This window comes from Mesocricetus auratus, unplaced genomic scaffold, assembly GCF_017639785.1.
Source record: "Mesocricetus auratus isolate SY011 unplaced genomic scaffold, BCM_Maur_2.0 Super-Scaffold_100020, whole genome shotgun sequence".
Lineage (NCBI taxonomy): Eukaryota > Metazoa > Chordata > Mammalia > Rodentia > Cricetidae > Mesocricetus > Mesocricetus auratus.
The window spans coordinates 5,944,294-5,960,281 of record NW_024429201.1 but is presented as its reverse complement, the minus strand read 5'-3'; the positions used below and the strand labels follow the sequence as shown (position 1 = coordinate 5,960,281).

Here is a 15,988-nt window from a genome sequence, read left to right as displayed (position 1 = left end):
GGAGAAAGCTGGCCAGGTGGCCCCAACTACCTCTGGGAATAAAAAGTTACTCTTCCAGCTTTGGCTAACACAGCCTGGACACTGCCTTCAGCTGTTCTCCTTGGAGTTGCCATGACTGAAGGGACAGCCTCCGTGGCTTCTTCAAGGGCACCCTGCACCCAGTGACAATTCAGTGAATCTGATAGAAGGGCCTGACGTCCTCAGACCAATGGGCCAGCTTTAATTCATTATCAAATACCGCATGACAAATGACAATGGAACTAGTCCCTTAGAACAATGAACGTGCATTAATTTTCAGTGCCACAGGTCAAGGTTCTGTCTTGGGGCTTCTTTTTGTTTGTTTGTTTTTTGAGATAGGGTTTCTCTGTGTAACAACCTTAGCTGTCCTAGAACTTGCTTTGTAAACCAGGCTGGCCTTGAACTCACAGAGATCCACCTGCCTTTGCCTCCTGAGTGCTGGGATTAAAGGTGTGCGTCACCACCACCCGGCTTGTCACGGGGCTCCACACATGAGGCTGTCACACAATTCCAGAGCCTAGGGACTTAACACCCTTTGCTGGTCAGTCTTCTTGCTACCCGGACCTCTTTACAAGCTTGCTAACTTTATGGCAGTAATTTCCCAGGGGAAAAAAATCCCATTTTCCAAGGAGAGTGGGCTTCCTTACTGATTTCTGCCCAGCGTTATAATTTCCTGGGGGTCATTTTTAGTTGTTACAATAGCTACTGCTACCTAGTAAGCACAACAGCTTCCTGTCTGTAAGAGTCAAACATTTTAACTTTAGCTTTAAGCCACTTTATGGCTCCCCCCCTCTCCTCCCCACCCCTGCAGCAGATATGTGGTCTGGCTGACAAACGTGTCTTCCCACCACATCTCCTGCTGGTAACAGCCACGGGGGAGAGAATGGAAGAGGGCCTTGTGAGGCTGAGATTGTTGTACTCAGCGTGGACAGCTGACAGTGGACGGCGCCATCTGACGGCAGATTTGCTTCTGAGTGGAAAGTTCCTGGTGAGAGAGAATTCCTCCTGGCCTGCAAGCTCAGGTCCTGACCTGTCAGCCTGATGTCCACATCTTTGGATGTGAACCACATTTTTGCTTAATGCTGTCACATTCTGACACAAGGTCAAAGCCCCACATGTGGCCTGCTCACATTCAACTCCCAGGACATTCAGCTTTATGTAGCCTTCATATTCCAACCCCCTTGGAAGCTACGATTTAGTGGGCAGACCCCACCCCTGCCCCACCGGGCAGTCCCCCGTGCGTGCCATCTATCCGCTGGGTACTTTCTCTCCGCTCTGATAGTGTGGGAGCTATATTACTATTCAGACAGGAGTGGCGTGGGAGAGACCCATGGGTCTGAGGACAAGAAGCAGTGAGACCCAGCTTCTGCTCTTGTTTGTGGGATCAAACCGTCTCAGGTGAGTATCTGAGTGACGTTTCCATCTCCAGGGTCTCACTCTAGGTCCCCCCAGTCACACAGCGGCTGCAGTTAACTTTCTAAAACCCAAAGCTCATCACAACACAACTTTGCTGATGGTTCTCCCACGGCCCCATTTCCTCAGCAATTCAGGAAGCAGTGATTGGAAGGCAGGCTGATGAGGGAGCTGGAGTCTAAGCCTGCAGGACCTGGATTCGGACTGAACTACTCAGGTTGCATTTTTATATCTACTGTGTTCTTACGTCAGCAACATCGCTCCTTTAAAAAAACAAATCCCTAAGCACCTGCTGTCTACAAGGAAGCCAGGATGCATTGACAGCTACGGCAGTCAGGGTCTCAGACCTTAGGCTGCAGAGCTAGTTGGCTAGACTAGCAAAGGTGTCACAGTCGTGTACCCTCAGCCCAGGCAGGATGACAGGGCTTTTCTTTCTGCACACACAAGGTAGGGTTTTTCAGCGGCACCTGAATCCCTATGATGAACATACTTTTCTAAAACCATGAAACAAATGCCTTAGGATCAAAAAGCACATTGTTCCCATTTCATCACAACAGCAAGCAGAGTGCTCAGACACTGTGAGTGCTCAGACATGGGGAGTACTCAGACAAAGGGAGTGCTCAGACACTGTGAGTGCTCAGACATGGGGAGTACTCAGACAAAGGGAGTGCTCAGACACAGGGAGTGCTCAGACATGCTGAGTGCTCAGAAGTAGCAGTTGCTGAATGAGAGCCAAAAAAGAATGGGTTTTAGCTTGAGTTTCTACATAGCCACTTACAAGATTCTTGGATTCCCTACTCCCTTCATTTCTTAATAATGTCTCAGTTCCACGATTTGCCTCAGAATGAATTGGGACAGAGTTTTTCAGGTTTCTAGAGTGGTCGTACAGACCTATCACTGATGCTTCTGCAAGCAAGACTATTCCCTCGGGAAAGCAAAAAGACAACTAATCCAGTCTCTCTGTGGCTTCTGGAAATGAAATGAATCTGTGGTCATTGGTGGCTGCCTTAGCAGAGTCACACTGTACAGTATTCTAGCATGGCCTTTACCAAGGACACTGGTGTGCCCAAAGACCAGCTGGAGATAAAAGAAGAAGGAGCTTTTACTGGAACAGTGAGGGTGAGTGGGGGTGGAGTCTGTGTATGGTCCAGCCTGATCCCTCCTCACTTCTATGGTAAATTTTTGGCAAGACCATGAGTGAGGAGTCCAGATAGGTCTCATCTGGGATAGAATCCTTCAACCCTGCCCTTGAAAGCTGTAGTGTGTTTCCCAGAAGTCTTGCTTCTAATTCCTCAAGGTCTCCTCCTATTCTGTCAGCTATTCTGCAGCAGACTATGCCATAAGCCATGATTTTTACCCAGTTCATACCCTTCAGTTGTAAAACTTTTCCACCCCCCCACAAAGTGGAGAATACACACAAGTTTAAGAGCATATGGAGTTTATGATTTACTTGATTTTTACCATTTACTTTAAAATGTCTTTTACTCACCCTCTTTGTCTTGTTGCTTGTTTGGGTAGTTAGGGTCTTGCTAGTCATTGACTAGGACCCATTTGCTTTCTTTGATTTTTCATTCTCCTCCAACCATTGCTAGTTGAAAAGCAATAGCAGCATAGCAAGCAGTTCTGACCCCAGATGTTCTTTCCTCCATGTCCCTACCCATAGATGGTCTCCCAAATTATGTGTTACATCAGGTCACCAGCCACCCTCACTGGTGTGGGACAGGGGACTTTCTAGCCAGCACAGCGTTGTTGGTCACAGCTATCTGGAATAACAGGGGACTCTAGAACAGAAAACCAAGGAGTGGATGCTGGAGAGAAAGTGGGGGGGGGATGGATTGGCAAGTACACAGGATAAAAGGAGCCACTCAGAGAAGAAGAAAATATCAGAAAAAAATCAGGAATGTATTGGCATGTACACAGGATAAAAGGAGCCTTTCAGAGAAGAAGAAAATATCAGAAAAAATCAAAGTAAGAGAGCCAGAGCCCTGGACAAATGAAGCCTTGGGGACCTAGTTTGAAACATCCGAGAATGATCTTGGACAGAGCCAATGTGTCAGGATAAACAGGAGGAGAAGAAGCACTTGTGCTGGCCTGACGAGAGGTAGGTAGGAGAGCAACTGGAAGCATCCTTCTGTGTGAGGCTATTTCTTTTCTTTTAGGAGACTGCTTCTCTGTCCTGGAGTATCTATAGAAGCATAGTCTCATATAACATCTGGAGAAAGGTTAAAAAGAATTGCTTGCATTGAAGTACTCTTTGCCTTCAACTACAGTGCCGTCATCTCTAGAAGATTGCCAGACCAGCCTCTATTCAGCCTGCTTCTTCAGTGAAACTCCACATGGCTGTGTCCTACAGCTAACCTGTAGCTAATGAAGGAGAACATGACTTACAGAGTCCCACTCAAGTATTTTGCTGTGACTGTCCCCCGTGCTTTATTTGGCTTCCCTTCTTCATCTACATGCCATCAAGGAAGGATATGAGTTATTCTTTGTTCGGCAAAAGATGGACTTGATTGGCCTTTTTCAGTCAGTACAGCTGTAAGGTAAGTAGGTGTAAATGTGGTTGGCCCCTTCGGAAACTCATGCTGAAATCTGATCGCCACTGGGGTGCCCTTGGAAGGTGGAACCTTGAAGAGGTGACTGGGTCATCAGGAGGGATGAACAGCTTTTTAAGATGAATGGAAGCCGCAGAAAGCCCTCGATAGCACTTTGATCGACTAACTAATCTTCAGACCCAAAGGCAGAAATAAACTTCTTTCTGTTGTAAATTACCCTGTCGCAAGGATTCTATTACAGCAACAGAAAACAGGCTAAGACAGACTCTGGAAGTGATGACGGTTGTGTTCCACGTTTGTAGGTCAGCTCTAACAGTCAAATCCTGTGTTGTTGTAGAGCATTGATGCTTTCACAGCCCTATACCCAGTTGATTCATTATGGGACTAGGACCCTGCATGATAGCCACTGTCTCTTTAGGAAGATTTCCTTATTTTGTCCTCATCCCCTAGACCAAGTTGTTCTATGGACTTCATAACAAAGGAGCTATTTCAAATCTTCCATCAAATTAAAAAAAAAAAACAGTAAACTAGCTTTATCTCATTCAATAGCAACAGAAAAATGAAGGCACACTGAATTTTTCCCACTTTGAAATGTTTATTTTGAGAAATGGTAGATGCTGACCTTGGAGAGAAAATACAAGAATATGGAGAAACCAGACCCTGCAAGGATCAGTGTTAAGAGGGACAGGAGATTCCAGCCAGAAGCTTGGAGAGCAGAACAACAATGCATGTGTCACAAAGTGCCATGATGGGCAGTCCATCGATCCAAAGCCACAGAGGCAGACAAGGGCCACTCCCATCTCAGTGTGTTGGTGGGAGAGGAGCACACAGCAGCCTGCTCTGGAGGAGAGGGCAGACAACTACTTCTCTCTTGATGAGCTGGGGTCCAAGAACCTGTCAGCATCTTTACCCCGCCTCTCTGTACTGCATTGGAAATAACGAGAGCTGGAGTTACATCGGCGTTCCCAAAGACCTTTTACGTTGAGTCTGGAGGTGGTTCACCTTGCTACTGTGAATCTGCCAGACTTTCTTCAAATATGAGTGTGATAACAAAAGCAATGCACTATTTTGTCCTAAAGACCTGTTCTAGAAGTGAGAAAAGTTTGCTGACTCTGCAGCAGGGACAAAAGTTAAGTCTTAAATATCTCAAAGGCACTTCCGCGCTCTATTTTAAGAGGTGGCAACTGAGAAGGGACAGCTACTTTTAGCCATGACTGCTACAGCAGGGGTAGAGCCTTTGCGAGAAGGATGGATTTATCACAGATAGACTTACTTCCACTTTCATTCTGTCAATTGCTACATCTCACAGGAAAATTCAGCCCTCAGGAAGATCTGTGCTGTTCTGACACTTGGCAAGGATATATCATACAGAAAAAGAGAAAATAAACGACATAGACACCTTTGAAACCCACATAAACAACTCTGTCGACCCAAACAGGACAGAAGCAGAAAGCAGCAGGTGGGCCTTGTGCTACAGTTTACAACAGGGATGCTTACAAAGGGCCCAAGTGTTAAGGGCGTGGCTCCCATGGCAGGGATTCATTGGAAAGTGATGAAAAGTTTACCAAGAGGGGTCTCAAAGGAGGTTTTTGGTCACTGGGGGACGTCCTTGGAGAAGATAGTTGGAAGCTGTCCCTTGTTCTCTTTCATACCTGCCTGTGAGGGGAACAGTGTTCTTCACTGTGTGTTGGAGCCGTGATGTGGGCCTTGGGCCAGCCCAAAGCAATGCTGCCAACCAGCTACCGAGTGAAACCTCCAAAGCTGTGAGTCAAACCGAAGAATCTGTTCTCTTGCCAAATTGATTTGCTCAGGCCATTTGTTAACGCTGTGTGCTGCCTACTAACTTCTTTCCAGGTGGAAATGATCAGGGCCAAAGGGAGTTTGGATTTCGCATAATAAAGAAATACAGAATTCCTGGGACAGAAGTCCTGCTTACTGTGTGACACAGGAAGCAGTGGTACATGGAGCCCTTTCTGCTCAGGGAATGAGACGTCCCTCTAGGTTCTCTAAGAAGAAAGAAAAAGTCACCGTGCCCCATGCTTGTTTGATGACAAGCATGTTTGATGTTGGCAAAGGCAAGGTTTCTAAAATCCCTCCATGAAAAACCAGGGCAAAAGCAGCAGCACAAACTCAGTGAGGGAAAGCTACTTTGTAGTTGAAGAGAAGACAAAATAAACCTAAACCACAAGTTTCCTAAGCACTCAAAGAAACTTAATGCTGGGAAAATCAGAAACATCCATGCTTGGAACTTGATATTCTTCAGTTGGAATTTACGTGTGGAAGGATCTGATACAAACTTTGAAAACGGTCCTGTGTAGGATGCTCAAGGAATTATGTAAGGGGATAAGTTCGTTTAAAAAGAAGACACTTTGAAACAAGTGACACAATTAAGGATAGGTGGGTAGAGAAAAGAACCCCTAATTATTAACTCACAGGCATGGGAAAGCACATGAAAGAAACGTCATGAGCTTTAACACAACAGGAATGAGACTTGGCTTCTTTCTGTACACTGCTTCCCACAGTTTGAAGGTGTCAAGTCCAGAATCCAGGTGCTGTCACTGTGATGCAATTAAGGGGCGGGTGTTTAAGAAGAGACCAGACCATGAGGCTGCTTCCTCATACAAGGGCCGGGCAGCGGCTTGCAGTATCTTCCCCCCTGCCTTCCACCGTATGAGGACACACTAAGACCCACGCCAGATGCCATGCCTTGGCCTTGTACTACCCAACATCCAAAACTGTGAGAGCTCAATTTCTGTTCTTCATAAATTGCCCAGCCTCAGTTATTCTGTGATGGCATCAGAAATGGGCTGATAACTGGACAGGCAAAATTTTAAGTTTTACTATGCCCAGAGTTGTTGAGAATTTAGAAAACACTATATAATTACGAATATATTTATAAAATAAGTACAGTAAGCAGGAAGAACACAAAAGTTATAGTCATACTCAGGGTAAGGAAATATTAGATGCCTTTGGTATTTGCCTTAAAAATTATATTAACCTATAAATTATCAGGAAATATTCATTTTAATATCTTGAAGATCAGTAGAAAACAAAACTAGGGCTTAAACAGAAACTGAAAAATAAGTAAAGCATCATAAACATAGACACAAAGGGAGAAATCTAAATATTTAATTCTCATAAGTAAATAGTTTAAATTCATCCACCATAGAACAGATTACTAGGTTATGTTTTTAAGTCAGTCATATGGTGCTGCTTCTGAGACACTCAAACAAACAAACAAACACACACACACACACACAGGCTGGGGTCATGTGGGGTCTAGTGCAATGCCTCCTTAGCATGTGGAAGCTACTAAAAAACCACACAATCACACTGAATGTATGGCAAAAATATACAGAGGCAATAATATGCTAGAAAGTGGTATTTCACTTAAAATAGATTAAAGCTAAAAGCTTCTAAAAGGAAGCAGGCTTCCATAACAATTTAAGAAATAGTCCAATACAGAGAAATTATTAATTTTTAACTTGCAATTATATACTTTTATCACAAGTTACACAAATTTATGAACACAACAACATAATCTGGAAATACATGAAAAAAGTTGGATCCCAAATTTTTTTAAAGCTGGAAAATTGCCTTTTCATAGTGACTTTAATATGCCAATCTATGTTTTTACTAACCACCAAGAAAAAGAAAACATGAAAAACATAGAACATCTGACTGACAGATCACAAAGAATGGTGTCATGGGGACTACTGTCTCTCGCCATACTGGATACCTCGTCTTTGTCCTTCAGGCTGAGAAGCACCCATTATCGAGATGGTGTTTGTGTGCACACAGTACGTTGAACACACAGGAAATATAACCACCAGACACATGGAGCCATCTAATTTTTTCAGATTTAAAACACTGCCTCTGCTATTTTGTGGGAACACCTAGCTGTCTAGTCAGCTAAGACAAACTTTTCTGTCCAAACGTAGTATGTGAGAATCCAACCTGCTACTGCATTCCTGTATGTGCAGACTCAGACTGAGACAGGAAAAGGAAAGAAAGGGTATAACTTATAAATTAATACCACAAACGAATATTTTAATCTTCTTTCCACCCAGTACTTAGAAGCTGCTAAAGAGAACAATGGCTATTAGTGAAAATTAGATTTTTGTTAAGGTTAAAGACTTTTTTAAATCCAAGATTGTACCTCATTTGTTTTGACATGCTAAGTTCTACCAACAGCAGTTTTCATATCATTGATAAGAACATTAATAAGAACATTTCAGATCAAATAGGAATCCTGCTCCACTGAATTTCTAAACATAATTTATTCTCTATGGCTGTTTACTTTTGAGATTGTCCATACAGATCCTAGTTACGTATTTAAACACACAGGTCTTCCACATATGAGGCTTCCCACCCCCTGTCCCCTGATCAAGGCCACTTTCCTGTCTCATGTCTAAAATTTCCACAAGAAAGGTCAAGGCCATGAAGTGTTTTGGCACCATTTGCTGAAAATATCCTTCTGAAGCAAGATAGTAGACTGCAGGGTTTGTTTGTTTGTTTGTTTGTTTGTTTGTTGTTGTTTTTGTCTACTGATAAGTCTGATTGGAATAGCAGTGAGTCAAGCAGCATTGGGTCTCAAAGGGCATCCGTGGAATTCTATTTGAATTCCTACTGTTTTCTAAAGGTACATTCTCGAGCAGCTTCCTGGGTGCAAACATAACCTTCTACTTCTCCTCTTCCTTTGGCTTATCATATGAAGAGTCATGCAAACCAGGTTCCCACCAGAGACAGAATTTTTTTCTCAAGACAATTTAAGGAGCACACTGTCTGTGAAAGAGTGGAATTAACAAAGGATGGAGTAGTCCCCTAGACAAGAAGGTTCTAGAGAAGACCACACCTTCTGCTGAAGCAGTGTCATAACCCCAGAGCCCCATAAGACTGGGAATAGCCCTGGGGAGTCTGTTCTGCTTGGAGACACTGGTCCTGAAGAAGTCTGTCTGCTACCCTGTGGAAGTGATTAGCAAAAGCAAGCCCTGAACTTGTTCTCCTGGAACCAGCTACATTCCCTCTGTTCCTTGGTGGGTGCCTCTCATTGGGTGAAACCAATCGGAAACCAGAATAGTGTAGCCTTCATCAAAGAGGGGCTAGGAAATACAGAGAGTAGGTTTGGGTTGATGGCAGTGGGGACAGCGATCAATGCAATCAGGTGTCAGATTTCACGTGAGGATAATTCTAATTTTGCCAAAAATGATAAGGGAACATGAACTAGATGTTTAAAGTAACTGTCTCATGGTGGCTGACAACAAACCATTTTATTTTTCAGTGTTTGGAAACCTAAAATGGCCATGTATGCCTTTGATTTTTTGTTAGGAAGAAAAAGTGCTAAAAGGACAATTTGTTGAATTTTCATTTTTGAAGGGAAAAAAAATCCTCCTGGGGAGAAGGAAGGTGTCATTTAGAGGCAAACCAAGGCCAGATGAAAGGCCTCGGGCTGTTGGTTGTGTGACTCCTCTGATGGCAGCAATGTTTGGTGGGGATCAGATGTGCCCCACTTCCTATCCTTTCCGAAGATCTGGAAACCCACTCACACCTGATAGCGTTGTTGTGCCACAATGCTGATCTGTGAGATTCAATTTCTCAAGCAATAACGTCTCCTCCTAGACTTCACATCCCAAATGTCAGCCATGGACATGAACGTCATGTAAACAGTCAACTCCCAAATCCCTTCAGGGTTATAAAAAAACAGTAGCAAATGTCATTCTCAGAGTTTGAGTTCTGATTTTTTACTCACTTCCTGTCTTCCCTGTTTTAACTTGACTCCAGAGGAGGTAAGATGGAGGAGCACAGCAGCCATGTTGGAGTTACCTACACGGGGGTCGTCCACACTGAGTTCTTCTATTCTTAGCGCTAGCCTGGGGCTCCTCGTCAGCCCACTCTCAGTGCCTCGTGAAGCTGCCGCTTCCTCCACAGAAGTGTTTAGAGTGGACAGGATGAGATAGCAAATATTTGAAATGCCTATGAGCAGCTGTGGAAGGCCAGCTTCCCAAAGTTGGAATTCTTAACCGCTACCAGATCAGTCTTGAGCCAAGGCAGCCGTGTGGGAGAACAGAGGAGGCACTCATCTAGTCGTGACAAGCATGCGCTGTGTGAACTCAGCTGGCTGCGTGAGCTCCGATGTCCTCACTGGCTGCAAGGCTATTTAAAACTTTGGAGCAGCAGACAGCAGATGGGTGACACTTGCTATCTCTGCTTCAAAATAGCGAGAATTAAGACTTAATGAATTCAGCAGTTCAATGTTTCAGTTTCCTACAGCTAACTTATGAGACAATATACACTGTAGGTTAACAAAACAAAAAACAGAAAAACAAAACACACACACACACACACACACACACACATGCAATTTACACTTTCTGCCAGCCAGGAAAACTCCTGGAAGGATTCAGTTTAGCTTTGAAAAACTGGTGAGGTCTAGATTGGAACTTTTAAAAACTAAGATACCTGAAAATTCCCCCTGATGTTTGGGGGAGGGCACCACATTCTAACAGTCTGACTCTATAGTTACAAGGGTCCTCTTTAATTAAAATAGCCAGAGATAAAAGCTCCTCTCTGAAGGGGCCCCCACCTCTTTTCAGCAATACAGAAACTTTTCATGAAATGAGTAAGAATAGAATCTCTTTGCTGAACATGGCTGCTTTGCCATGGATCATACAGGCTGCCTCCCTGGAATGTTAGACTCCCCAAGAACAATGTTGGGTCCTCCCTAGTACCAAATTATAGTCTGCTAGTTCTCTGGTGATTTCGTTGTAAAGGTAGCGTCATTCAGAACTAAAAACAAACAAACAAAAAAAAAAACACACACACACATTCGAAAGCTTTCCTTCCTGACTACCAATAAGAAAGACAACCTCCACATACCAGGAACTGTGGATACGTTTTTAATCCTCATAAAAGTTACAGTAAGCCATCTCAAAAGTTAAACATTCCCGGGGGTCGCTGGCTTTCATCTTCCTCCTGTGGTGTGAACAAGAACCGATAAGGTTTTACTTGGTCACTAGCGGATCCTTTACCTCCACCACCAAGATTCCATCGTGACAGAGGATGGCAGACAAATCTTTGGTTTCGACGCCATCTGGCAGTTTGTACTGTCTGGTGAAACTCCGGGATATAAACCCATGCTCGTCCATTCTGGTTCCATGCTGCGCTTTGATCAGCAGCCAGCCCTCGAAGGTCTGGATGATGATATCCTCGGGCAGGAACTGGACCACATCCAGGAGGATCTGGAAGCGGCATTTGCTTTCTTCAGGTGGCGTTGAGGTGGAGGCTGAGTCCTCTGCAAGAGCTGGCGGGGTGCCTCTGGCTTTCCTCAGGTCCTCGATGGTCGGTCCGGGCAGTGCATATAGAGCATGATCCAGTCTGCAGTCTTCCAAACCACGAGCTTCAAACTCCTCCTGATAACGCACTGGGGTCTCTATGAGGTGCCTCAAGATGATTTTTGCCATAGCAGAGGCAACTCTGGCGTTGAACAGCGTCCTTTTCGTGAGTGTCCAGCTGCTGGTGGTGCCCGATTCCCAGTCCCAGCAGCTTCGTTTATAGCTCTGTCCAGACAGCCGTTTAATTGGGCCTGAATCAGACCAGCACACTCACGCTCGTCTTTTCACACGCACTGACAATGAATGGCTATTTATAGCCGCCTCTCTGAGTTGCATTTAGCTCACAGCCTACACAAGCCAGCCAGGCACGGATTGCTCTTACACGCCCCGTTAGCCTTGGCAGCCCTGTCTGCCTTGCTTACCCTAAGACACAAAGTGGGAACCAGAAGCAGCGCTTGAAGATTTCTAGGTGCCACCTCCCCATGAACCAAGAAGTGTGCGGTCATCTCCCCACCAGCTGGTTGGGCCTCTCCTTTGCCTGCAAATCTCAAGAAGAGGGAGAAGATTCTAGTTGTGTTTTATGAGAAACACACACACACACACACACACACACACACACACCATCAATTTCAAACAGCCAGTGAACTCTACACCCTTTTCATGTATCTCTCCTTTTAGTCTTTCGTGCTTAAGGGACATCTGAGCCATGTCATTCGGTTTTTGTACATTTGACTCAGCAAGAATGAGACAAGATAACTGGAAGAGTGTGAAACTTCTCAGAGGTGGACAGAGGAGCTCAGGACTGAATCTTAGTGTTAAAAATAGTCATAGCAGCGAGAAGAATGTCAACACTTTCAACTATTGCATATATAACTTCAGAAAACCAGTGATTAATCTAGTCAGCACCTAGCTATTGAATGGGAAAGATAAACCACGTCATTTCTCAACTAAAGAACGAGGCAGCTGCTGTGAAAGATCTTCAGGTTAAATAAAAAGAAAGCCTGGGTGCTGGTCGAATGTTCTGTGCTGCGCTGAAGTCCATCCCTGTCTCACAGCCCCACTCTCGATTGCAGGTTATACTCAAGGCTCCTGGTTTTGTAGCCCTGTGATTGACTACCAATCACTCCACACTTGGCCAAGTCAAAGGCAGTCGAAGTTTGTTGTCTGTGTCATTGTTATTTTCCTCAAGCTCTCCAACAATTGACATCTGGCAGTAGGAACAAAGGACAACTAGCTGTTGACTTGTTTGTTCTTACCTACCTTATAGAACTTTGTTTCCCCTCAACAGAAGTCAAATTACTCTCAGGGAGTAGGCAAAAACTATCGATTTTATGGAAAGAGAGAGAAGGGGAGGACAGGGATATAGATGGAAAGAGAGTAGATAAAATCTCAGATACTGTATAATTATACAATGGTTGGTGGTTCTATAGAGTCATGGGACACAAAGAGACATATATGTATCTGTGGCATTACATTTTCCTGGGGGAGATGGAAGGGAACTAGGGTGGGAAATAACCAGAGATATCCCTAGAGGTGGGACACTGGCCCATTAATTAAAAGAGGAGAAACACCGTGTAGTCTCCTTTGCTAATTGCTTACAAATCTTCCATGGGAGATGCCAATAGCAGTTAGACTTGGAGTCTGAGAAAGTTCTCTAGAAAGAGCCATGCAATGGCATATTTGGGTCAAGAGAGAGGATCATGTTTACAGAAGACAAGGGCATCTGCACAAACATATGCAGACTTTAAAATGAGAAGGAGTGAATTTAGGATAGAGAGGCTAGCAGGGTCAGAGCGGGAAGCCTAATGCTTGGTTAGTTGTTTAAGGAGTTGACTAAAATTCTTGTTCTAAAGAAAAAGAAATCTTCACATTTTGACAATCAAAAGACCAGTTGAATTATTTTTTTTTCAAATGAAATTTAGACTCTGGCCTAGAATAAAGGAGTTAAATCTGTGCTTTGTTTACCTTTCTGGTCACATCTATAAGAAATATGCTTGCCACCATGGCCCACTGAGGACATGCATGCATCTGGTATAGATCATTCAGCCTTACTGCACAGAAACCATCTATCTGATGATGGCACTTTTAATGCCCCCAAATTGATTTCACCACCCCAGATTGGTCACAAGTGATAGTTAAAAACAACAACAGCAACACCTACTTAAATGTCTACAGTATCGACCAAGGTAGAGACAAAAATGTAAGTTTCTCCTGTGTATGATTTAATGCTTGATCTGATCTTCTGTCTGTGGCTGTGCGTGACTTTGAGCTGGCGCAGGAGGAAGAGAGTCCAGTGGAGAGAAGCATGGCTCAGTCAACTGCTTAGGGGTGAGAAGACAGGAACCAGGCTCAGTGGTGAAGCAGATATATATATTAAACCATAGTCTGTCAGGATCTACTCATTGCCTTCAGGTTACAGACTCAGACAGCTCGGGTGAGGAGAGACAGGTAGAACCAGCCAGGGGCTAGCATCTGCTTTGTTTGGCTTTAATAAGACATCTTTAAGAAAGCAGGCTATTGGTCTGTTTGAAAGAACCAAATAGCAAGAGGTCCTGTTGCACCTTTGTAGATGGTGTGTCTATCTGATCCCTACATGGGCAATACTCAATTTCAGATATTTCTTTTAAACCCAATAGTTTCAGCATTCATCCTCAAGCTTCCCTTCAGTAAGAATCTATTCCACGATAAAACCCAGTGTCAACTAAGCCTTATGGGAGTTAGGAAGGTACTCTACAGATCTGAGCAAAGAGCTCTTATTCATGATTCTGGCGGGGCGTAAAACTAAGTTTCTGGGATGAATAGTTTAGTGAAACCCAGATGGCATGTAACTGAGTAAATTCCGAATTTCTGGACACAGAAGAGTGCTTTTGACTGTGTCACTGAATATTCAGTGCAGCATGTCTACACTCATCCAATGAGACCAGTATGAAGCACATGTCATGGAGCATATGTCTCGAGTCCATTTTAACATCACTCTATGAAGAAACAGCTTCTAACATGTCATATGCTCCTTTGAACGTCTATGCATTTTTTAAAATGTGGCATGACATGTTAATTTCAGACTGGAAAGAAACAGATCTTTTCAGGGCACGAACTGAACTATGAAACCAAATCCAGATTTAGCTGATCTGGTGGTCTAACTCTGAGGAAGGGGTTCTTTTTTTTTTAATGTCGTGACTGCCCTCTGGTGGCAGAGACTGGAATCTTGTGAACAGAAGATTGATTCTTGAGAAATAACTGGAACTCCAAACAAGGAATTCTTCCTTTTGCCTTCTGACTACATTTTCCAAAGAAGTGTTTGCATGTACTGACTTTTTTATGACTTATATTATATGGTAGTGGGAGAAAATATGGAATGGGAAAAGTTCAAGGATACATTTTGAACTCTTGCTTTCTGATTGAAATATACTAGGCTTAATATATGTGTGTTCCACATAAATGTACCCAAAAAGTCATCGAAACTGTGTGACTAAGGAAAACACTTAAGGAACATAGAGACTTCTGGGATCATTTTTATTCTGTCCTTTACCTGAGTCAATGTCAAGTAAGAATCCCTTTGAGGCCTGCCTTCTTTCTTGCTTGTAAAATAGGAAAATGCACCTTTTAGAATTTCAATGATGTTAAAAGATAGTCAAATGCATAAACTAGAACTCTATGCACAGTAAATGTGCAAGAAGAGCTGGACATTTTGGTATTCAGAATCTAATATTATTGAAAAAGATCAAGGTCCTTTGGAGAAAAGATTATTTCATACATATCCATTTTTCAACTCAGTGGCTGCACTGTCATGTTTTTTAAAACATTAATCGAGGCCTTAGAAACTGATAGATGTTACTGGATAACTTTATAAACCATAATATCTAGAGCTGGGTTAGGCCAGGCCAGGCCGGAGGGAGGAGGTTACTAAGGAGTCACTATTTCAGCAGAACGGTCTTTATCAGCAGGATCAAATGGTTCACCAAATTCCTTCCACACATGTTCAGAAGCCCTTTGGTGTTGGTAGCATGATGCTTAAGTGTCCCGGCCACTGGTCTTGAGGAGCTCAAGCCTGCTTTTTCAACCCTGAGGGAAATTCCAAAGAAATACTCATTACAGCTTGCTCACAAGTTGTTCTCTGGAATTTATGAGTTCTGTCTTCCACAACAGAGTTCAGCTCAGAGGTCAGATAAGAACTGGCAGGTTAAAGAAAGTTTGGAGTTGGAGACAGTGAGGGAGAGAGAAGAGCCAGTGACCCGAGGGGACAGAGACAGCAGCAGCCTGGGATCTCAGTTGGCAAATAAAATACTGCAAAGGGCTGGATTGGGTTTATAAGGCTCCTTTGAGCAAAGGACACAGTCAACAAGACAAAATGGCAGCTCACAGAATGGGAGATCTTCACCAACCTCACATCTGACAGAGGACTGATTTCCAAAATATACAAAAAACTCAAGAAGCTAGTCATCGAAACACCAATAACCCAAGTTGTGGGGCCATATGTCACTGACTGGTGTCTTTGGGGCTTCAATCAGGACCAGCCAAACATTCTGGGTCCATTTCTGAGTGAGGGGGTGTGGATGAAGGAAGGCTAACCATAGACATTAAAGGAAAGATGGAGACATAGGATAATATCAGGAGGGCAGTTTCAGTTCATACTGAATGTGCCCAGTTTATTCATGCATCAATCTTAAGTAACCA

General features: G+C 43.7%; 1 protein-coding gene across 1 annotated transcript; it reads right to left on the bottom strand.

Annotated features, from left to right (window-relative positions):
- Positions 1–10,863: 10,863 nt before the first annotated feature.
- Hspb3 (heat shock protein family B (small) member 3) lies at positions 10,864–11,636 on the bottom strand. Its single transcript, XM_005065524.4, has one exon. It carries the CDS (start codon positions 11,441–11,443, stop codon positions 10,985–10,987), a length of 459 nt encoding a protein of 152 aa, XP_005065581.1. The 5' UTR covers positions 11,444–11,636; the 3' UTR covers positions 10,864–10,984.
- Positions 11,637–15,988: the final 4,352 nt, after the last annotated feature.